The 23,298-nt window shown below is 51.4% G+C and overlaps 1 protein-coding gene across 2 annotated transcripts in view; it reads right to left on the bottom strand.

Annotated features, from left to right (window-relative positions):
• The window catches only part of Gli2 (GLI family zinc finger 2), a 167,287-nt gene that overhangs the window by 16,607 nt on the left and 127,382 nt on the right, over positions 1–23,298 (bottom strand). For both annotated transcript variants that reach the window (XM_055604611.1, XM_055604601.1), the window contains exons 3-7: positions 15,709–15,911; positions 14,212–14,397; positions 5,662–5,863; positions 3,425–3,641; positions 1,654–1,776 (exon numbers count right to left, since the gene is read on the bottom strand). In XM_055604611.1, coding sequence (XP_055460586.1) covers positions 1,654–1,776; positions 3,425–3,641; positions 5,662–5,863; positions 14,212–14,397; positions 15,709–15,911 — 931 coding nt within the window. The remainder of the gene's footprint in view (positions 1–1,653; positions 1,777–3,424; positions 3,642–5,661; positions 5,864–14,211; positions 14,398–15,708; positions 15,912–23,298) is intronic.

Genomic DNA, 23,298 nt, shown 5'->3' on the forward strand with positions numbered 1-23,298 from the left:
ACCTTACACGCTTACATGAAACTTTATGTAGCTCTGTATAATAACTGTGTGTGTGTGTGTGTGTGTGTGTGTGTGTGTGTGTTTTCAGGGACATCGTTGTGAATGAATTGAAAGCTAGACAGCAAGTGCCTCAGCTGTCATTCCTCAGTCACTGCCCACTCTGTTTTATTGAGACAGGGTCTCACTGAACTCAGAGCTTGCTGATGCAGCTAGACTGGCTGAGCAGCAAGCCCCAGGGAGCCACCTGCGACTGCCTCCCCAGCACTGAGATTATAGGCACATGTCACTGTGCCCAGCTATTTCACATGGATGCTCAGGATTCAAACTCAGGCCCTCAGGCTTGTGTGGCTAGCACTTTACTGACTGAATCGTCTTTCTGCTCCTTGTGAACAGTTTTTGTTTTTTAAAGGCTTTGGCGCTGGGCAGAAAGGCCTCTGCGTGTAGGGCAGTAATGAGGCCTCACCCACGGATGGTGAATGAGACTCCAAGGTGCTTGGCAAACAACCATCCTGGGGTCCCTCCCTGTCCTCAACATTCCTGCATGTTTATCTTCCCTGGTTGTTGCTGTCCTCATCAATTTCAACACACACCCCCTCCCCATGACGGGCAGCCTCGTGGAAACTATGCATCATGTTCAGACTGGCGCTGGTGTCAGTGAGGGGAGAAGAATTTGTCACCAACCCCTCTGTTTGCCTGACAATAAGAGGACCCTATATTTCATGAAAATTAAGTGCCTAGAGCATGCCTGATGGTTTACAGTCTTGATAAAGAATGGGCCAGCAGATGCTGGAAGCCAGGGACTGGAGGGCGGCCCTGAGCATCCTTGTTGACTGCGAACTCTGGGATAACAGGAAGACTCTGCCACTGTGATGGCTTAGGGCTAGGAGGCTTGAAGCCAAGGTCAGCAGATGCTCAGCCTTTCACATGGCAGGCCCCTGCTCCAAGAGTAGCCTGTGTGTCCTCCTAGGGAGCAGAGCAAGTAGCAGGGCGAAGGGCTCTCTGTAGAGTCTGGGCACACTCAAGCTGGCTGCATGCCACAGCTGGCCCATCCTCTCTCCCCACCAGGAAGTGTCCTTCCCCCCAATTGAAGTGACCAAGCAGTGGGCATCCAAGGGCCTGCAAGTCCCCTTACCCAGGAGCACCCAGAGTAAAGGATACTGTGTGAGCAGTGAGCTCCAGGAGAGGGGGCAGCCTTGAAGACCAGATGCACTTAGGGTACTTGAGCAGCTCAGTCTCAAGGCTGAGGCTGTGAGTATGTGGGGGTAATAGCAGCCTGAAGCAAGGTGGAAGGGAAGAAACTGTATGTATTTATTCATTAGTTCTGTCATAGCAGATGTAGTAAGGTGGAAGTATGGGACATTCATTCATTCATTCATTCATTCATTTATATTTGATAAAAATGATATAGGTGCAGGGTGATCAGGATCACAGCTCTGTGAGCCCACCCACACTGACTTTCTACGTTCTGCAGATGGCCATCTGCATTACCCCTTCCATTATCCATCCATCCATCCATCCATCCATCCATCCATCCATCCATCCACCCACTCCTCCCCAATTCCCCATCCAGTCACCATTAGGTGCCCAGCAGCCAGACCAGGAGATCCAATCTGGTCCTAGCATGAGGACAGTGGCAGCAGGCAGGAGGTTTACCTGCGTCAGTCCTAGTGGGGAGGCTGGCCGCAGGCCCTCGGCCTCAGTCTTGACCTTGCTACGCTTATGAATGGTGATTGGGTTCACGGTGCTGCTCACAGCTGACTCGCTGCTCGGCTTGTTCTGAGGGAGGAGGCAGAGGACAGTCTGTCATGTAGGCACAAGGCAGAGGACCCCCAAAATTCTATCTGGGCTGTGGCTCTGGAGTTTACCCGTAGACCATCTGGGATAGCCCTGGATTTGTGTGTATGTATACACATATACGTACATGTTAATCTGTATACAGTACATATGCAATGTGCTGTATATTTGTGTGCCCCTGCACACATGTATGCGGAGATCAGAGGTTATTCTCAAGTGTGTTCCTTAGTCACCGCCCACCTTATCTTTTTGAGGGCTAGCTGGCCAGTAAGCCCCAGAGCCGCTTGTCCCCCCCTCTCTAGAGCTAGGCTTACAAGTATCCATCACGAGGCCTGGCTTTATTTACACATACATATGCATATTTTGACACAGTGATTTTCTGTGCAGCCACGGCTGCCCTGGAACTCATTATGTAGAACAGCTGGCCTCAAACTCAGAAACTGCCCTGGTTCGGTGGATCTCTGTGAGTTCAAAGCCACCCTGGTCTACAAGGCCCAGGACAGCTAAGGCTACACAGAGAAACCCTCTCTTGAAAAACAAAACAAAACAACAACAAAAGAAAATGAATCGCTCTACCTCTCTGTCTCCTGAGTGCTGGGATTAAGGGCATACACTACAGCTGCCCCACAATGCCTGGCTTTTTGAACATGGATACTGGGGATTGAACTCAGGTTCCTCATGCTTGCAAAACAAGCTCTTCAACTCCTGGCTTATCTTTTTAGCTTTTCCTCCCTTCTGTAGTGGAAGTTTTGGTGTCTTTAAAAACTCAGTTATGTTATTGTAAAAAGGTTTTTGTTTTGATTCCAGGTGTGGGATATGGGGCTGATTGAGGTTGTTCACAGCAGCAAACTATCTGCCTTGTGCAGGCTCTGAGAGGGGCTCTCTGCCAGCTGCAGAAAGCTGGCAAATAATTCTGAGGACTCTGAAGAGGGGATAAATGCCAGAGCCCAGAGAGTGTTGGAGCGCCCCAGGGAAGAAGGCTGCTGCTCACCGCTGCTGCTGCTGGGTGCTGTTGATGCAGTCTGACGAGAAGTTGGAGGTACCCTGAAACGAAGATTGGACTTGCCCCCAAGGAACCCAATGACCCTAACCAACAGGAAGTAGCCAAAGAGAACCCTGCCCCCTTTCCCCACTAACTTTCTTTATCTCCTGCCTGGTGTTGGGGTGTTGGAAGGGACTGAGGTGGAGAAGGGAGGAAGAGGGATAAGAAACCAAAATAAAATAGAGTTTGAAAACTAGTGCCAACACTCTTCTGCATTTTGAAACAACAAAAACTGAGTCTGGGAGACTGGCCCTCCAACCAGGGCTTGCTGAGGCAGTGGAGCCCAGACACCTTGTTTTGCTTGAGGCATGAAGTGTCCTTGTGTGGCACAGGGTCTCGACATTAAAGGGTTTATTCATCCCTTCATGCTTCTTTTGGACAGGAGACAGAATTGAGTGACTGGGGGGCTTACCATGGGCCCAGGCCAGAGCTTCTGGCCCAGTTTAAGGCTCTTCCCATCACGTGGCCTCTGCCCTAAAAGCAATCAACTAGCCAGGCTACAGTGCAGAGGTCTCTGCCAGCTCCTAGCGTGACCTGTGCATGGGGGCTGGGTGAGGAGCGATGGCCCACCCCCCTGCAGCCACCTACCTGGTTGGCATCGTTTAGACAATCGCTGCTATTGCTGCTGAGCTGGGTAGGCATGGTGCTGATGGAGGTAAGAGCCATGGGCTGCTGGGCCAGGAAGGTGGGTGAGGGCTGGATCAGGGGTGGTGTGTGTCCAAAGGCTGAGCCCAGGCCCCTTTGCTGGCTCAGAATCTGTTGGTAGGCCACAGGATTGATGGGGTGGGGGAAAGTGAAAGCTGGGCTGCAATGGAGAACAGAAGAGGATGGGGGGGCAGGAGGGGACATTCACCGTCAAAACGACAGTTCCTGGGAAGAGAGAACTGTATTCTGAGGCTCAAAATGGCACATTGCTAATCACATCGTGACCACGGCTTGTTCTTGCTTAGCCTTACAGCCCACATCTAGCTCCTTGACTGCAACCTGGACCCCAGGCAGGCTGGCCCCAGACCTGGCTATTTCTCTGCTCTGACACCTGAGATGTACCCACAAAGCACTGCAGTCTATTTGAATTCACTTGGCCTTGGACCCTGTGTTCCCTCATTGGTACAGAGCCGTCCAGGTCACACCATTCCCTTTCTTCTTTAGCTTCTGCTGCACTTACAAGCTGTCACACACTTGCCCGTGAGCCACTTTTTCCTGGCAAAGAGATGAGGGAATCGACGCTGGTGGCCTCTGAGGCTATGACACCAGAGATATGGTTTCCTCCTTGCTCCCCCAGCATCTCTTTGGTGCGAACTGCTGCCATGAGGAGGCCCTACGTACAGGCTCCTGTCCATAGTACCGAGGGTATGCTCCTGGAGACAGAGGGTCCAGGCCACCCCATAATCTGCAAACGATGACGAAGCCTCAGTGTTTTAAGGGGAACTCAGAGCTATGTCAGCCTCATTAATATCCATTTTTAAATTTTTTATTTATATGGCTACAGCTATGTGTGTATATGTCAAGCGTGTGTAGGCAGCCTCACAGACCAGAAGTAGGCACTGGATCCCCTGGAGCTGAAGTTACAGGTGATTATGAGGTGCCCAGTGTGGCTGCTGGGAACCAAATCTGGTCCTCTGGAAGAGCAGCAAATGCTCATAATAGCTGAGCCACCTAGCCAGCCCCAGCAGCCTCAAATTTCTCAATGTGGGCTTAGCTCAGTGTGAGAGAAACTGTTATGCAAACTATGTTATGTAAACTACCATAAGCACCTGTATCCAGCCCTCTCCCAAGTGACAGGGCCAGGACTGGTACATGTTTTATGCATGCTGGTTGGGATCTGAGTCCTCAGGAAGGTCTAGTGAAGCACAGAATGGAAAGGGGTAACAGCCTTGATGACAACAGAGAGACCTGTTATCAACCCTCGAGATGTGTTTAGGGCATGGACCACATCAGTGTCACATCTGGTGTGGCCTTTCCTGTTAGTCAACTATACCCTCTGTCATACTAGTGACATACTAGAAAAGCCCCCTCATTAATAATTGTGTGCATGTGTGTAGATGTGTAGCATTTTTAAGCATTTTTTAAATGCAGGTAACGGAACATGGCTTGGTATACATATGGAAGGCAGAGACAACTTCGAGGATCAGTAACATGTAATATGTAACAGTAATATGTAGCAGCATGTTACAGGCTGGCCGTCCATGAACTTGCAAGGACTCTCTACAGGAGTGCTGAGCCCTGGATACTTGTGCTATGTGCCTGGCCCTTGACGTGGATTCTGAGGATTCAAACTCAGGGCTTTAGTGTGGCTAGTTTTTTACCCACTATGTCATCTGCCCAGCTCCTAACAAGGTTACTTCTGACCCCGGCCACCTCTGCTGTCATGATGCCTGGTGCCAGGTTTATTATGTGAGGATGTACTCCAGTGTGGTGTGAATGCCCTATGTCACTATTGCTTTGTTGTTCTTTTCAGACAGCATCTCATTTTGCCCAGGCTGTCCTCAAACTGGCAACGTAGCCAATGGCTCTGAACTTCTGCTTCTCCTGCCGCTGTCTCCTGAGTGCTACTATTACTGGCATGTGTCACCATGCCTGGTTTGATACAGTGTTGGGAATGGAACCCAAGGCCTTGTGCATGCTAGCCAAGGACGCTACCAAAGAGCCACACCCCCAGCCTCACTATTGCTTTTGAATTATCAATATAGTTGCTAGTGCGTTGGGGCAGTAACATTAAGTTCTATCTCTTTCCAGTATAAAGCTAGACCTGTAAGACCAGACTCTGCCATGTGGCCCTCGCCCAGCTTCTAGCTGTAGGGGCCTTGCTTGCTATTGGGGCTCACCTGAGTGCACCGGCCGACAGGTGCCCGTAGGAGCCACTGGCTGCTGAGCTGCTCCTTGAGTTGTTGATGTAAGCTACCAGTGAGTTGGGAGAGGTCCGGATCATGCGCTGCAGGTCGAGGCTAGCATCTGAGAGCGGGGAGATGGACAGAGCCCGCTTGCGGCTCAGGCGAGGGGTCACACGTGGGCTAGAGAACCGTGACGCTGTGAGACGGCAACAGAAGGCATGTTAGTACCACGGGTCTTCTACCCACATCATGAGTGTTCATGGTTTCTCTATGCCAGTGTTGTGGTGGTAGGTCCATTTTCATCACAGGGAGGAGAATGAGAAGAGCCACAGGGTCATGAGCTCTGCCGTGGCTGGGATCACACCAGAAACCCCTGCACCTTGAGAAGGTCACGCCAGAACCCCCTGCACCTAGCAGGGAACTTGCTGAGCAGAAGCCTGGGTGGCTGCTCCAGGTGCTGAGTGTGATGCCTGGCTTCTGATCGCCTCCCCAGACTACGGGGAAGGGTACTGTGAGAGACCAGAGAGGCAGAGGATGAGCAGTGAGGAGAGGCCTGCTGGGGCACACATATGTACTCTCACTTGGAGGCCTTATGTTAGCAGTGCTAGCGGCTGCCGTAGATGTTAAGTCAGGGCATGGGTGGCCTGGACCGTAGCAAATTAAGGTGAATGCTGGAGTGTGTCTTTGCTTTTCTAGATACTTGTGAGGAGCAATGGGTTCCCTGCCTTACTGACCTCCCTCTGAGAACTCTGAACTTTCTTATATATCTATCTATGTATGTATCTAGAGATGCTCCCTGTAAGCAGCCCTTGTCCTGCGCAAACACAGCCTTCCCCAGCCTCCCTCTAATAAAGGCAGCATGCTATATTGTACAGGCTTGTTGTGAAGTAATACAGAGCTCTGAGAATGGTACCTATGACCCTGTCCACATGTCTGGGTAAAATGGCTAATTCCCAGGGCTTCTTCAAGTGGTACAGATGGGCACAGTGGGTCTACAGTTTGTGACAAAGCCTAGTAAAATATAACTGAGCCTGGGGCAGTGGGCTGTAACACTACCCCCCACAGGCCTCCATCAGGGCATTCTCTGAGTATCTCAGTTCCCCATCTTGATGATCCTTATCTCAAAGCTAGGTGCAAAAGGGGGTCCTCCTACAGACTCTTTGCTATGAACTATGGGGGAAAATGGGGAACTTGAAGGGGCACAGAGGATCTAGCACCCACCAGAGAAGACTTATACATGTCTTTGGCATGCATGCTTGTGTGTTTATGAGCTTGTTTGGGTACACACAGAGAGGCCAGAAGACATTCTCAGGTGTCCTTCCTCAGGAACTGTCCATCTTCTTTTTTAGACAGGGCCTCTTGCTGGCCTAGAACTCACCAAGCAAGCTAGGCTGGGTGGCCACCAAGTCCCAGGGATGCACCTGTGTCCACCTCCCTACGGGATGCCCCAGCGTACCCCTTTTTTTCCCACAGGGATCCTAGAACGGAAGTCAGGGCCCCAGGCTTGCAAGGCAAGCACTTTCCTGACTGAGCTATCACCACAGCACATCGTCATATATTTTTCAAAAAGAGATTTTGCTGCTAACACTATAACTCCCACCCTCTCGGGTGCCCCTAACAAGAGGAAGCAAGCCAAAACTGACAGTCATATTCATCTCTGTTATTCCTGGCCCTTGAGGGAGATGTGTTTATTAACGCGCCTCTTCCCTTGATAAATCACTAAATAGGAAGAAAAGCCTGGCACTCATTTCCCGTGCTTTTCCTGTGATTTATGTCTGGGGACTGGTGCACTCACAGCAGCCATTCATCTGTGGTTGCTGCCTGTCCTAACCCTGGCCACCGAGTGACCAGCTGCTCGCCTGTCCTACCTCGGGAGATGCCTGATGTAACCTGTTCCTATCTCTGACTCTGTCTCATTTGTTAGTTTTCCTCTCCTCTCCCCTCCCCTCTCTTGTTCTCTCCTCTTCTCTCCTCCCTTTCCCTTTCTTCTCTTCTTCTCTTTCCTCCCTTTTGTTTACAGGCACCTATTTGAGCATGTGTACGTATACACGAGTGTGCAGGGAGACTATGGACCACTGATATTTTTCAGGACACGTCACTCTTTGGCCTGGGCCCACTGGTTCTGCTAGGCTAGCTAGTCAGCAAGCTTCCAGGGAATCCTGCATCCACCTTCCATCCCTCCAATGCTGGGGTTACAGGTGCAGGTGTTCCCTCCCGCTTTCCACATGGGTTCTGGGGATTTGAACTCCTGTCCTCATGCTTTCAAGGCCACACTCTTATGAAAGGGCCAAATCTTCCTTACCATATCCCATGTTTTCCTTTTTGAAGAGAGAGGGCAGCCTTGAACTCCTGATTCTTCCACTTACACCTTCCAAGTGCTGAGATTACAGGCATAATCCACTATGGCTGGCCCAGGTCTTTTCGGGACTCGCTCATAGATTGTGTTCTGAGGAATTCAGCCAAGTACACCATCTGCACTTCGCTGACCCAAGCCCCCATCCTTCTCATGGGGGAACCTCCATGGTGAGGCCATAGAGTTGAGGACTTAGGTAGAGACCAGTGGTCCCATTTTAGTTATGTCACAAGGGCAGAGAACACCAAGGTGTGGGGCTTGTGTTCCCCAACCAGGGAAGTAGGATTGCATCCTGGTCAATGTAAGTTCAAAGGGCATCTCTTATCCAGCTCTTTCCCAGCCTGTGCTTAGCAGCCTGTGGAGCCCACAGTTGCTCTCCTCAGCCTCAGTTTCCCCTCTGTCCCAGGTTGGGCCTGGACTCCTGCCTGAATCAGTTCCCCAAGGCCCCATCGATGTCTGCATCTCTCCTGTGAGATCAATGCCATCGGTTTCTCAGCCTCCTCACCCTGGATCCGGAGCCTGCATAAAGAATGAGCATCAGGATGGAGGTGACATCCCAGCCACATTAGTGTCAATATGACAATAGAACACAGAGCTGGGAGGAGTTATAGGGCAGTGGGCAGACAGTACTTCAATCAGAACATTTCAATCTTCTCAGAGTGATGGGGGAGGAAGGCTCTGGGCTGCACTCCTGTGGTTACACTGCCCGTGTCAACTGCCTACTGTGGGATAGTTCCTTGCTAGGGGCCAGTGCCACGTGATGAGCTCTGTGCTCTCTGCAGAGCCACCAGCGGAGGAATGGGTGATGGTGGATTTGCCTTCTCAGTGGCTTAGCTCCTGGTCTCCCTGCTGAAAATCAGGCAAAAGAAGAAAGGTCGATGAGGGAGAGGTGAGCCTGCGCTAGAGCCTTACGCCCTCGTTCAGGTCCAGGGAGGACAGTGGCACCAGTGTCTGGGCCTGTCAGAGATCTTGCTCTCTTTCTGACCCACCTAATGTGTCTCACATGTGGAGTGCACAGAAGATCCAGGTTCTTAGACAGAAACATCCCCTTTAGTTTATGATCAAGTTCGCCCCTTCAGGAAAACAAAAACAAAAACAAAACAAAACAAAACAAAAGAAACAGAAAATTCTAGGGATGGGGATATAGCCCACATGGGACAGTACTTGTCTATCATGTATGAAGCCCTGGGTTCTGTACCCAGCACCACATAAACTGGCATGATGACACAGGCCTGTAATTTTAACAGGTGAGAAGTAGAGGCAGGAGGAGCAGCAATCCAAGGTCATCCTCAGGTGCATAGTGAGCTCAAGGTCAGCCCTAACTACGTGAGTCCCTCTCTAAAAAGAGTTCCTTCTGAAGAACCACCTATATACCCCCCACAGTGACATCAGTTATGATGTTAAATGCCCTGTTCTGTGGGCACTTGACTCAGGTAAAACCATGCTGTAGCCATGGGAGAGCTGGAGAAAGAGCTGAGAGGGCTGAGCCTTCCGCCCAGGATGCCTCACAGTCCGGCAGATCCTGCCTCCACGCCTCTGCTGGATACACAAAGCCTCTGGAATGTTCTCTTCTCTGCTGGATGCCTTTGTCTCAAGACAAGAAGGTGGGTGAGGAGTGAGGAGGCGGTGAGAAGACAGATCAGGCCAGGACCGCTATCAGCTTCTAAAAGGTAGCCTGATGCCTGGCTAGACACTGAGAGCATTTGGGGGTCAGAGGAAGACTTGATGTGGTATTCAGCTTCATGCAGAGTGCCTAGAACCTGGCCTGGTATGTGATCCATACTGTGATGGTTAGCTTAGTGTGTGAGTTTGTGTGTGTGTGTGTGTGTGTGTGTGTGTGAACCTGACACAAACTGGAGTCATCTGGGAAGAAGAAACCTCAATTGAGAGATTGTCTCCACCAGCCTGGCTGTAGGCAAGTCTGTGGCTGCATTTTCTTGGTTGGTGATTGACGTGGGAAGGCCCAGGCCGCTGTGGGTGGTGCCGCCCCTCAGCAGGTGGTCCTGGGCCGTATAAAAAAGCAAACTGAGGAAGCCATGGGGAGCATGGTAGTGAAGCATAACTGCTTCAGTACTTGCCGCCAGGAGCCTGCCTTGAGCTCCTACCCTGGCTTCCTTCAGGGATGGACTGTGAGCTGGCCATTGTAAAATGAAATAAACCCTTTCTCCAACAAGTTGGTTTCGATCCATGCTTTATCAACGCCATAGAGAAACCTGACTAGGAGGCATGCTGAGTAAACAGCCACTGAGTGAGTGATGCACCATTTCTTCCGTCAGAATATTGAGCAAAGAGAAACTTGGTACAAAGATCTAAGTTTCCCATGAAGCATCATGGAAACTGAAGTATCCTGTGGGGGTGGATTGCAGGAAGTACAGGAGTTGGCAGGGTCTTCCCGGGCTCACACGGGGAGAAGGAGGAAGGGGGGATGCCCTGGAGGCAGGCTGGGCAGGGGCTCAGCCTTATTTAGCATCTCCCAGAAGCACAGCAGATTGAGTATCCACACAGGTACCTAAGCTGAGTGCAAATGCCCCAAATGGTTTTTTAAAAAAATTCTGAAGCCAAGATTAAATCTTTGCCTTCCACTGGTTTGGAAGGGGCTGGGGTAGATCTGAGATGGCTCATCAGTTAAAAATGCTTGCTGTCAAGCCTGAGTTTCATTCCCCAGTCCCACACGGTGTAAGGAGAAAAACAATTCCCCTATGAGCACCATGGCATGCATGTTCACTCACACACACACACACACCCCAAAGATAAAATACAAAATTTAAGAAGGAAAGAAAAGTCTGGGCCTAGCTGAGTGTTAGAGAGTAAGCACTTAGCATGTGTGAGGCCCTAGGTTCCAACCTAGGGAAAGTGAAAAATAAAACGAGTAAATCTGCTTGGAAACGCCCTTCGGAATAGCATAAACAGGAGAACTAGAACATCAGTAAGGATTGGTTGGCTTTCATGGGTTGGGACAGATTAGAAACCAAGAGAAAGAAGTAGCTGGCTGTCTATAAAATTTGTCCCCAGTCCTCCCCAGCCACCACCTGCCACCCCAATCCTGCTCAGGTGTCTGGGAATCTGCTGATCTTAATACAGAAGTGGAGAGTGGAGGTGGCTGTGGTAAGTTATCCAGCAAGTGGTGGTTGCCCTTGGAGGTGGGCGCTGCACCAGGCTACAAACTCCTCCTGCCCAGCCCTTCCTGTTTCTTAGACATGCTCAGGCCCCAGATGTAGCCAATGCTGGATGATCTGGGGGCAGAGTTATCCCCAGTCCCTTGTAGGCCACCCACAGCTGTCAGCAGCTCCCCCGCCCACTCCTGCTCCTGCTCTAATCAGTTTACAGTCTTCTCTCCCAGGTCTCCTGTGATGACCACTCCTGACACATCAGGCCTCACAGGCTGTGGGCCACCTGGTCCAGCGGCAGGGCTGACTATCTTATGTGAAGGATTCAGGTCAGCTAGAGTTGGATGCCTAGAGTTTTACTGGTGCCTCAGGTGCCCAGGACTTGATACCCATGATGCCTTTGGAGCTGCACAGCCCCCAAACCCTCAGGCACAGCAGACAGGCAGACTGGCAGAGCAGGAAACATCAGGGGACCTGTTCTGGGAGGCAGCAATGAGGCTGCAGGAAAGATATTCAAAAGAGACCCCTGTGTCCGTCTCATTGGTTATCTGACAACAGACTCCAAAAAAATTGGAATTTCCCCAGGAGACTCAGAAGAAGAAGGAAAGAGCTGGAAGAAGGAAAGAGCTGAAACCTGGTGCTAGCCTGAGGGTGAGCTTGCCTCTCAGAAAGAGAGTTCACACAGTTCTGACGGCTTGTCAGAGCACTGTGCAGGGAAGATTTGATGGCTAGACCACACCTTGACCAGGACTGCTTAGCTATGTAAACCTCGTGCCCCCCATTTAAACCTAAACATAAGTCTCTTTGCTCCTCTTCTCAGCTTGGCCACCCTGAATAACTCTCCTTCCTCTGCTTTCCACCATTCCTGATCTGTTTAATTGGCCTATGGAGGACAGGCTGCTGAGCCTCTCTTGTTATTGCCATCACAGCTCAGACTGTGACCCTGATGATTCTGTTAACCACAGCACTAGGGAGAGAGGGGACAAGCCATAACTAGCACACTCAGGGACAAGATGGCTAGGGAGATGATGAGGACGTGATGCCCAGAGTGGCCTATGGCCTGGGTGGAAGCATCAGATGGACAGGGGTGAAGACAACTAAGATATGGACTCCTGGAGAGGATGGTGGATTGAAGAGAGGTAAAGGGATACTGGTAGTGATTTGAAAGAGGTAAAAGGGTACTAGTAGCATTAATTGAGCACCCAGTGGATGCCAGCAAGTAGAGAGGCAGGACAGAGCAGAGGAGGCAGACAACATCTAGACAGACTTCTGGAAGAAGAGGTACTTAGTCCTAACCCTGTGAAGAGGCAGGTCAATGGAGCAAAGCCACTACGTAGAGAGGCAACAGTGGCTGGCTGTGGCAGGGCTCCCTGGAACGGCACGTATGGTGTGAGCTGAGGCCTGGATGATACAGGCCCACCCTGCATCTTGCAGCCTCGGTGGCCTCTCAACAGCTGTCACAGCCCGTTTCCAACCTGCTGCCCTGCAGGACCAGATGGCCTCTCTGCAGGTCTGTCTCCTCCCACCACGCAACACTGTGGCACGAAGACACTGCTCCCGGCAGGGCTGGAGGTGAACAGCCCAAGAGCGTCCTTGGTGGTGCTTTCCCACTCTTCTACTTAGCCTGCATCCCAGGAATACTTGGACAGCTTTAGGGTTGCCAGGTGGAGTGGGGTCTAGTTAGAGAGTGGCAATATCATTGAGCTTTGATTTCCTTTCCACTGGCAGAGGCTGTATGCTAACCCAAAGACTCATGTCAGGGGGCTATGGCATTCTGTGAAAGCAGCCACAAGGATGGCTTCTAGTGAGAAGCAAGGGCATGGTGTCTGATGTGTACTTATGACTTCATCTATCCAAGACCCTCCCCCACGCCTTCCACCCTGCAAAGAGCCCAGCATATGTCCCGTCTTCATCACTGACAGCCCATCCTATCACTTGTGCTCTAGACCCTGGCCTTGCCCTTGACTCTTTAGGATGGTTTACAACAACTGTTAACTTGGAAGGGTATAGAATTATCTAGGAGACATGTATGCGGAGGATTTTCTAGATCACGTTTGAGGCGCAACGACCTACCATGAATGTGAGCCCCAGACTGAATGCAGAGGAGAAGCTGGCCTGTCTCTGCTTCTTCACGACAGATGTGGTGTGACTGGCTGCCTCACACCCCTGCCGCCATACCATCCCTACCGTGAGGGACTGTATCTCCTTGACATGTGAGGCTCAGTTAACCTGCCTTCCTAAGTTGCTTTCATCAGGTTTTATTACGAGGGGGGTCAGGGGTCAGATACTTGGTCAGAGCAAAGAGGAACATAAGTAGTACGCTCCTTTTTCCCTGCACACCCACATCTGAGCTGGAGGAATCTCCCTTAATGCGACTCCTCTACGGCTCATCAGTGGAGTCTATTGCTGCTTGCCCCCGCTCAGTTCTCAGATCAGCATGAATGTGATGCTCTCAAGTGGTACACCAGGTCTTTACTTTTCTGTACATCCTCCCCCAACTGACTCCATAGTCCCAATCTCACTCCAGCGATCAAGTCCCAACCAGTCACAGCCCAGCCCAGAACACTGGCCTCAGTAACATTCCTGCCTTTTACTTGGTTTCTACCAATTACATCGGTCTCCTGAGCTGAGCAGGAACACGGGCCCTTTGCACCTGCTGATCCTCTGCTGGGCTGGCTCTTCCCCAAGCCAGATGCTGGCCTTGCCTCTTCATTTTTGGGCCTGAACAGCATCTGCAGCACCTCTAATGAGGGATGCCTTTAGCTCTCTAACTCTTCCTCTCAAAATAGCATCCCACCACCCTGGCATGGGCCTCCATCTTTATTTTGTTTGCCCTGTTTCATCTCAGCTTGCCAATTCCTGGTGTTGGGAAGTGTCTGTACTTCCCACTACACATTCTCCTCAGAGTTAACTAAGTGCATCCGTTCCTTATGATGACAACAGGGCTCTTGGTCGCCCAGCCTCAGTCCCTGTGGCTGGCGGCGTAGACTTCTCTTGGTGTCTCTTGCCTCCAAAGGGACTGATGGACTGTTTTCTGTGGCAGTCAGTCACCTGTGCCATAGTCCCACACCCTCCATTACTCACCATCCACAGGATTGAGGTAGTCATGGAGATGGGGTGCGCTAGCAGCACCCCCACTCTGCATTAGAAGGTCCCCATAGGGGGTGGGGTGGCTGGCCATGAGGGTCATCTGGTGGTAATAGTCTGAAGGGTTGGTGGCTGGGGCAGCAAGACCAAACAGTCCCCTCTCTTTCAGATGCTCGTGGGCCACTGTCACAGAAGGTAAGAAAGCAACGGTCAGAGTTTACTGGCCAAAGGATGGAGAGAGAAACCATCAGGATTTACTGTCCAACAGGGTGGCTCAGCAGTTAAGAGCACATACTGCTGTTACAGAGAACCTGAGTTCACATCCCAGCACACGGGTTGGGTGGCTCACTACTACCTGTAACTCCAGCTCCACGGAATCCGGTACTCTCTCTCTCTCTGGCCTCTGGAGGAACCTATGCAAACATGCATGTAATGCACACATAAACTAAAAATATATCAGTAAAATCTAAGAAATGAATTTCCTGTTTAAGGAAGGACAGATAATTCACCTCTGCGTTGGGGTCTCTATGCTTGACCTCCTAGCCCACCCATTGCTACCCGTGCTCACACGGAGGCCAGACAGCAACATCGGGTGTCTCCTTCAATTGCTCCCCATCGTCCTTCTGAGACAAGGTCTCTCACTGAGCCCGGACCTCTGATTCGGCTAGCCTGGCTAGTGAGTGAACCTCAGTTTCTGCCTCCCCATTGCTGGGATTCCAGTTGCCTGTCACTGGACCTCCTTTTTGTTTCTTTTCTCTCTCTTGCTCTCTTCCTTCTTTTGCCTTTTTTTCTTTTCTTTTTAACTTGGGTTCTGAAGGATTGATCTCATACTTACTAAGATTGATCTCATCTTACTAGCTGTAGATGAGTGGCTATCACCTCAGCCACTAATCTGAGAGAGTAACTATATTCCATGACTCCTCACTTCTGTTTTGAATCAACCAGTGGGCTGGCCCTTTCTCTCTTAGGCATTGGAGGTGGCACAAAGTCACTGGTCTATCCCTGGAGACTGGGGCCTCGGCTGCCTGTAACTGCAGCTCCAGGGGATTCCTGGGGGTTGGGAGACCATCTGTGTTGACCAGCACTGGGACAGGAACAGAGATTAGCTGGCTCTGCTCCCTTTTGATGTTGAGTTCAGGAGCTATTCCTACACAAGAGCCCTCACTTAATACTGGCTTCTGCAGCCTTTGGTGTGTTGCAAGCAGAAGTCTGTGCCTTTGATGTGGCTGTTACGGTCTGGATATGAAATATCCCTCAGTGGCTCATGTGTTGAAAGTTTGGGTCCCCAATATGATATACAGAGGTGGTGCTTTGGGGAACTGACCAGCTCACGTGGGCTTTGTTCTAATCAATAGATACATCCAATGATGAAATCGTAATCTTACGTGTTATTGTAAGATGATAGAAAATGGGCTGGCTGTGTGGACAGAGCCACAGAGTCACTGAGCCAGCATCCAACCCAATGTCCGCTGCCTCTGCCCCAACACTGCTTACCATCAGCAGGGCTGAGGCCCCTGGCTGCAGAGATCATTGAGAGCGTGGGGCTGCCGTGCACAGACTGGAGGTAGCGCTCCATATGAGGGCTCACGTAGGGATGGTGGGCGCTGAAGGGAGATTCCCCAGGGCCCGCAGGGTGTGGGGAAAGTCGGATCAAGGAGATATCTGAGATGACCGGGCTGCCACTCAGGGTAGGAGGCCTGTGGGGACAAAAGGTGATACTCTCAGAAAGAAGACCTGTGGGACACGAGTCCCCTGCGAAGAGCCCCAAACCGCCGGAGTAGCATTGGCATGTGCAGGCACTCACAGAGAGCCTGCCAGAAGCCCGTCCTTTTCATTTTCTATGCCAACCTCCCTCAGTCGTCTCTAGCTCAGAGGCAGACCCTGGAAGAATCAGCCAGTGGACCCAGAAGCTCCATGGAGGTTTGAGGATGGCTTAGTGGTTAAAGTGCCTGCCTTGCAAGCCTGAGGATCGGAGTTCAATTCCAGAGATGACAGTAAAACCTGGGAGTGCTGATATGGGCTTGTAGTTCTAGCCATGCTGAGATGGAGGTAGAGACGGGCAGACCCCTGGAGCACAGTGGCTTGCTGGTCTCACTGCCTGGAAGGCACCTGAGGAATGACACTTGGAAATTGTGCTCTGAGTGCCATATGCTGGCGCACACCCACAGAAGGAAGGCTGCATACTGGTTCAGCCACCACCGCAACCCTGGTAGTGGAACTCTAAATCTTCCCTTTGGGTTTGCTCGGCCTGAGCTCAGCTGACCACCTTTGGCCTGCAGCCCTGCTCCTGTGTGCATGCGCATGTCAATGCATGGGCACACGCATGTATTCTAGGAGCATGGGCGGTACACAGACTGTGCTAAGAGCTTACTGCTAACGACTGAGCAAAAAGCCGGATCTGTAAGGGCAGATGTTTGGCTTGAGTCAGATCACTCATGCAGAATTAGCAGCGAAGAAGTTCAGGATTCAACATAAATCTTCCTGTGTGCGGGGTGTGTGTGTGTGTGTGTGTGTGTGTGTGCGAGCACGCATGTGCACATGTATATAAAGGACAGAGGTCAGTCTCAGCTGCTGTTTCTCAGATGCTCTCCATCTCGCTTTTTAACTGTTTAACCTGCGTTTTAAATCATGTCTATCACCGGCCTGGATGGACCCTAACGAGGCTAGGCTGGCTAGCTGGTGACTTGTGATCCACCTGTCTCTGCCTGCCCAGGTTTGGGAGCAATCACACACCGCACCATCATGCTCAGCTCTGGGGATTGGTTGTCATGCTTGCAAAGCAAAAACTTTACCAACTCAGTCACTGCGACAGCCCAAGAATGGTGTTCGAGCTGGTGAGCTGTAACTAAAATACAGAATATTGTTCTAGCTTTCCTTATGTGATGGCACTTCTCACTCACAATCCCGTCTTGAATGCTTTCAGCATTCAACATCTTGGCAGTCAACGTCTGTATGCCTCGGAGGCTATGGCTCTGCTCTATATTTAATGAGACTTTAGAACCCTTGGCCTGCTGACCTAGGGTCTCTAGGGTTTGGAGACACCTACTCCAAAATTCGTCCTCAGAGACTGATGATTAGTTTTAATTGTCAGTTTGGCACTGTCTTTTTTTAGGGGTGGGGGTGGGAGCTGTCTTAATAAGTTAACTGGTGTAGAAAAATGAAGTCTACTCTGAGTGGCACCATTCCCTAGGCAGGGTCCTAAACTGTGTGAGAGTGGTGAGACTGAGCTAAACAGAGGAAGGAAAAAAGCCAATCAGGTGAGCATATGTGTATTTATTTCTCCCCGCTTTTGAGTATGGGTGTGAGCTGTTTGAAGTTTCTGCCTTGACTTGCTCACAACAATGGACAGGAACCTGGAATTTATGAGCTAAAACAAACCCTTTCTCCCTTAAGTTGCTTTTTTGTCAGGGTACCATGACAGCCAATAGGAAATGAGACTAGGATAATGAACCTCCAAATCGTGCACGAGCCACAGCAGGCCTAAGCTAGGAGCACAGTGTGGAGCTTGGGAAGGCACCATATCCTCACTCCGGATGCTGTGTGGGTGCCATTGTGATTGGCTACTGAGAAAACCAGACTCAGTGTGTCCAACTGTGCATGAAAACTATCCTGACTCACAACATAGTACAATGTGTGACTGGCAGGTGATGGCCAGATCCACTCATGTCTGGGCCTTACAAATGTCCCTACTTGATGGTCAGTTGGCACATCTAAAAGCAAACATTCTACTGTGTCACTCTTTATCATCTGTGATACCAGGGCCTTGGCCATGCAAGCTCAGTGAGCTTGTCCAGCCATGTGCAATTTGCCCAAAGCTCCAGATGCCTTTCTGCATCGTCCTCTCTCTCTCATGCAGATCCCTTCTCATATCTGAAACCTGGACACTGGGCAGCTCCCTTCCTGAAGCTCCTTCATAAACTTATTTCATACCCCCCAAAGAACACTACGAGGGTCTTAGTTGGTCTCCCAGAGCAGAGCCTCTGGGTTCTGCCCAGTAGAACGGCTCATCCAGGCACCTGTGAACATGCACACTTAACCAGGAATGGCACTCTAAAGGTGCCCAGAGGCATTTTCCCAGCAGATGGCAAGCTCACTGGTGGAAGAGAGCCTATGTCATAAGTCACAAGCTGCTTTCAGCTGCTGTCACACTCAAGCCAGCTGTGGAACGGATTCTCCTACTGGGAACTGCAGGACCATGGGGCTTGATCGTGGCCTTGCTCTCTGAAGGGGTTGCTGTGTGTCCCCAAGGGAGGAAGAGCAGGGCTGGCTGATGTACTTTAGGCCAAATGCATCACTCTAGCTCTGGCTGTGACTATGACAGGGTGGCCGTTCACTTTCCTGCCACAGGCAGGCACTTTGGGGACGAGGAGACTCAGGCAGAACAATAGCATGGCTCCTAGGTATTGGCCTGAGACTGTCTTGGGAGGTGGGCACATTGCAGGTTGAGGTTGGTGTGCAATGGGTGCCAGGCTGGGGTTTGGAGACTCTGATGCTTAGTTTTAATCCGACACACCTGGAACCAGCCAGGAACAGCCTCTCAATGAAGGGCTACCTAGATCAGGTTGGCCTCGAGGAGCACCTGCGGGAGATTATCTTGATTGTTAGTTCATGTGGGCAACACCATCATTCCCCGCGTCAGGGACTCTGGGCTGTATAACGCAAAGAGCAGGCTGGGCACACGTCAGGGTGCATGGACATAGTCTGTCTCTGTCCTTGACTGTGGCTGTGATGTGACTAGCTGCTTCAGGCTCTTGCCTGGCCTCCCCCAAGTGATGGACTGTGACCTGGAATTGGAAGCCCAATATACCTCTTGCCTCCTAAGGTGCCTTTTGTCAGGGTATTTCATCACAGCAACAGAAATGAGATCATAACAAGAAATTGGCAGCTGTAAGTGGCCCCAAACCCAGGAATGGGACCTCCTTGACATTGGTCTTGCAATGTGGTCATGATACAGCTGAGGACCCAAGCCAGTCAGTTGATGACATGGATGTCTAATAGCAGGCTGAAACAACACAGTTGCCCCAGGTTGGCTGTCTGAGGTGACCCAGATCCCTCTGGCCTCTGAGGCAGGAGGCAGGAGACAGGGTTGAATATTGTCAGGGTAATATGCATTCAATCAGGGGGCCCCTCAGCAAGGGGAGGAGAATGACTAGGGGAGAGTAGGCCTGAAGGTGACAGGTGGTGTCTGTGTCTCCACACAGAACAGGCTCTGTCTTCAGAGAGTAGTTGCCACCCTATAAGGGAAGAAGAATACTACTTCCCTTTCCCAGAGTCCTCCATTGCCAAAGAAGCAGGGAGTTTCTGCCTTTCTTCTCTCAGCCCTAAGCTCCGTATGACACTGGACACCTTGCCATGGTGGCCATCAAGGAAACCGCATCACTACTGACTCCTATACAACAAGTGGCCCTAAGGAGGGCATGGGCTCAGAGAAGGGGTCATGACTAGCCTCATGCCCACAGTTAGGAGGCAACTAGGAGTGTGCTGGAGGCAAGCTTGTACCCTGGATGCCCTGGACGGTGTTCCCAGTCTCTGGGGCTGTGCCATTCTATTAGAGAACAAATGGCCATTGTGGACTTGTAGTCTGCTGGTGGCTAGGGGTAAGACACTCTGAGAAGCCATTACAGCTACCCCAAATAGATTTACTAGGGTACAGTGGGGGTGATTGGCCATGCCCTAATAACAGATTTGATTAAAGGCCTGGGGGACAAGTCTTTATTCCCTGGTGCCAAATGAGTGGCAGGTTGGACCTGTAACAATAGGATATGGACCTTGGAGCCTTGGGGGGCATGAACAGCCATGGAGGCTTTTCTGGGGATGTTGAAATTAGGACTCAATTTGAAAGGCTAGAAGAATGCGGGCATGGGGCTGGATCTGGTGCCCCGGGAGGGGGGAGGTTCAAATTGAGACACATGTGATCCACTTCTGAACTCTTGGTGGATCAGGCTCAGAAGAGCTCTGGGTCGGACCAGGAGGAGAAGGCAGCAAGAAGGGTGTGCTGTGTCAGCCACTGGATCATGGCCGGGAGTGTGAGAGTGTGCTCACGTGCACCTGTGCTGCAGGAGGCTGGGGTGCCTGAAACAGACACCAGGAATGGCACGAGACAAAGAGATGGGAGTGGAGAAGTGGGATGAGGAGAGGACGGCTCAGTGGGCAGCGCTTGCTGTGCCCTGGGGTCTCTGGGGCTCACAGGCTAGCCAGTCTAGTTTAATGGCACGACCCTAGGTTCAAAGAATAAGGAAGAAGGATGGAGGAAGACACTTGATGCCACCCTCTTGCTTCCACGTGTCGATGTGCACGTGTGCATAGGCACTCGCACACGCTCACACATGTACTCATGTAAACCCTCCCTCACATATGTATAAGAAAGTCACCAAGTCTCACCAGGAAGTCGGAATGGAAGCCAGCCTCTGCCCTCGTGAGGTCAAACTGGACATTTTCCAGTTCACTAATACATAAGCTTCCTCTTCCCATCTCACTGGCACTCTCCCCAGAGGCTCTGCCTGGTGGGCCCTCTGAGGCATCACTCAGCTGGTCTCCAGCTGACCCCGGGGTGGTGTGTTTAAGAGGCCGCTCCTACTTATGTAAGCAGAGTTTGAACTTTGAAACAGACAGAGAAGGGTCTAACTCTCAGCTCGGCCACTCTTGTGTGGCCTGGTACCACACCCTGTAGAATGTTCCTGGCCTGCAGGCTGGTGCCGGGGTAGATGGCTGAGCAGGTGTAGAGAGATGGACAAAGCTCGAGAACTGTGCAGAGTGGCTGGGCCAGGCGATTAGTAGGTGCTCAGGCAGCACCTCCCTTCTCAAATTTAACAGCGTGAGAACACAAGTGCTCAGCAGGGGGAGGACACGCAGCGCACCCTCCTCGCTCGCATCCCAGCTCATGCCCCCTTCTCACATGTCAGCACAGGAGTTCTGGCAGGAGACAAAAGGAAAGGCTGAGGTGATGAGAATCCCACATGGCTGGCCACGTGCACCCTAGCACCAAGACTGGGCCTGAACTAGCATGCCCAGACCCTTGGTAATGGGTCCCTGGGGAGTAGAATGACGGGAGCCATATCTTCCTGGAGGGGAGGTATCAGGGTGATGCAGGCTGGGAGTGTGAGCAAGGCTTTCACAGATGGGGAAATGAAGGGAGGGTATGGGCTCTGTACAGTGGAACATCCGTGGGGCAGGATTGGACGTGTTCCTTCCTAATGGAGTGAGAGGAGGGAAAGGAAGCTGGGGGAGTGGGGTTGGGGCGCTGAGCCCCACCCAGTAATGCCTGTCTGGGAAAGTGAACAGCGTGCTGACTCACCCAGACTCAGCCTGAGCACCAGGGTGGGCTTGGATCTCCCACCAGGGAAGGGAAGGGAGAGAGTGGGAAAGACCAGCCCTGAGCAGCTGAGACAGGAACATGAGGCCAGAGCCAGCAGGAGCTTGTGTCCCATCTCACAGACAGAACTGCTGAGACCCAAAGAGAGACTGGCATGGCTATGAGGGGCCAGCACAGGCAGTAAGTTGAAACACCAGGAGCTGATGGTCCCCAACCTGGTCTGGAACCTCTGTTAAGAGGGGAACGGTTAGACCAGACATTTTTGACTGTCAGTCGACATGTTTCCTGGGCTGGATTCTGGGGCGAGCTGCGGCCTTGGAGGCAGGTAGGCAGGCTACAACTCTGACCCCCAGCTCCTGCCTTCCCATCTGCATCTTCTCAGCTACCCCATTTCTCTCACCAGAAGCCCCTTGCACAAGAAGCCCCCAGTTCTGGGTCATGAGTCGATGTTGTGGAAGATGGAGCTTTCCCACTTTGAGATTAACTGATGACTGAGCTCCCTTGGAAGGAACTGCAGGTGGTGGCACGCTCAAACTTGTCCTATCTCCCTGGTGGGTGGACATGCCCAGGAGCAGGCACCAGCTAGGTCTGCTTGCCAAGTACTAAGCCTATGCCCACTATGAGGATAGGGCATGCTAGTATGTCAAATGAACGGATGATGTATGTATGTATGTATGTATGTATGAAGGGATGGATAGATGGAGGATGGATGGCTAGATGGATGAGGAACAGATAAATGAAGAAATGGATGGATGAATAACCAGTAAGAATAGCAGGCATAAAACAAAAGACCTAGGTTCTGTTTCAGCTCAGCTCAGTTTACTCTGAGCTGCATGTTTGGGAGGAAACTGTGCCCTCTCTGTGCCTGTCTCTTCATGAGCAAAGAGCAATCAGCAGTGATTCCTACAGATCAGAGGTGAGGAAAAACACTTGCAGAAAACAGGAGGGAAGATGGTGACGTTTCTGAAACACCTGTCTACATCCTAATCCCCTGGAACCTGTGATCAACTCTACCTGTGCAACAAAGATATGGTAGACATGACAAAGGTGAAGTTTGAGATGATGCAAGTGGCCAGTCCTAAATGTCATCACAGGGTCCTCAGAGGCGAAAGAACACAGGGCTCAAAATGGAGAGTGCCACGTGTCCTGAAGGCAGAGACCACAGTGAGGTCCTAAGCTGAGGATGCGCTAGCCACCATCAGGGGACCAGAGGCAAGAAGAGGCAGAGCAGTGAGTCTCTGGCTATTGGCCTGGTGAGGCTGTGCTGTGACTTTCTATCCCCAAAGCCAGGAAAGAATACATTTCCAGCGCTTTCAGACCCTGGTTTGTGCAAACTTGTGGTTGGTGAAGATCCTGCCCAGGGGTGGGGCCAGCCCTTGAGGGGCAGGAAGCACCACCCTCCTCATCCCAGTAACCTTGGTGACTACGAAACTTTCAGAGCACAGGGCTCCTATGTTATTCCTGGAGATGACCCAAGTCTGGGTAGGTGTACCTTTTGTGGCAGGCAAAGACAATAGGAACCCCTCCATAGCATGCTGGGGTGCTCTGGGAGGGGAGGGTGTCTAAGCCCTGTGTTCCATCCTCCCTTCCTGCAGGGCTCCAGAACGTGCCTTCCCACCGCCACTGGGATTACACGGTCACTGATTCCCCATAGCAGAAACCACCCTGTGTGACACACCAAGCCCTAGGCTCTGGGGACTGCTGGCCTGTGTATTCCAGCCCCACCTCTGGGCCAAGAGGGGGCCACCCACCAGGATCACAATACTATGACA

Source organism: Psammomys obesus, unplaced genomic scaffold, assembly GCF_907164565.1.
Source record: "Psammomys obesus unplaced genomic scaffold, mPsaObe1.curated_primary_1811, whole genome shotgun sequence".
NCBI classification, from domain to species: Eukaryota; Metazoa; Chordata; class Mammalia; order Rodentia; family Muridae; genus Psammomys; species Psammomys obesus.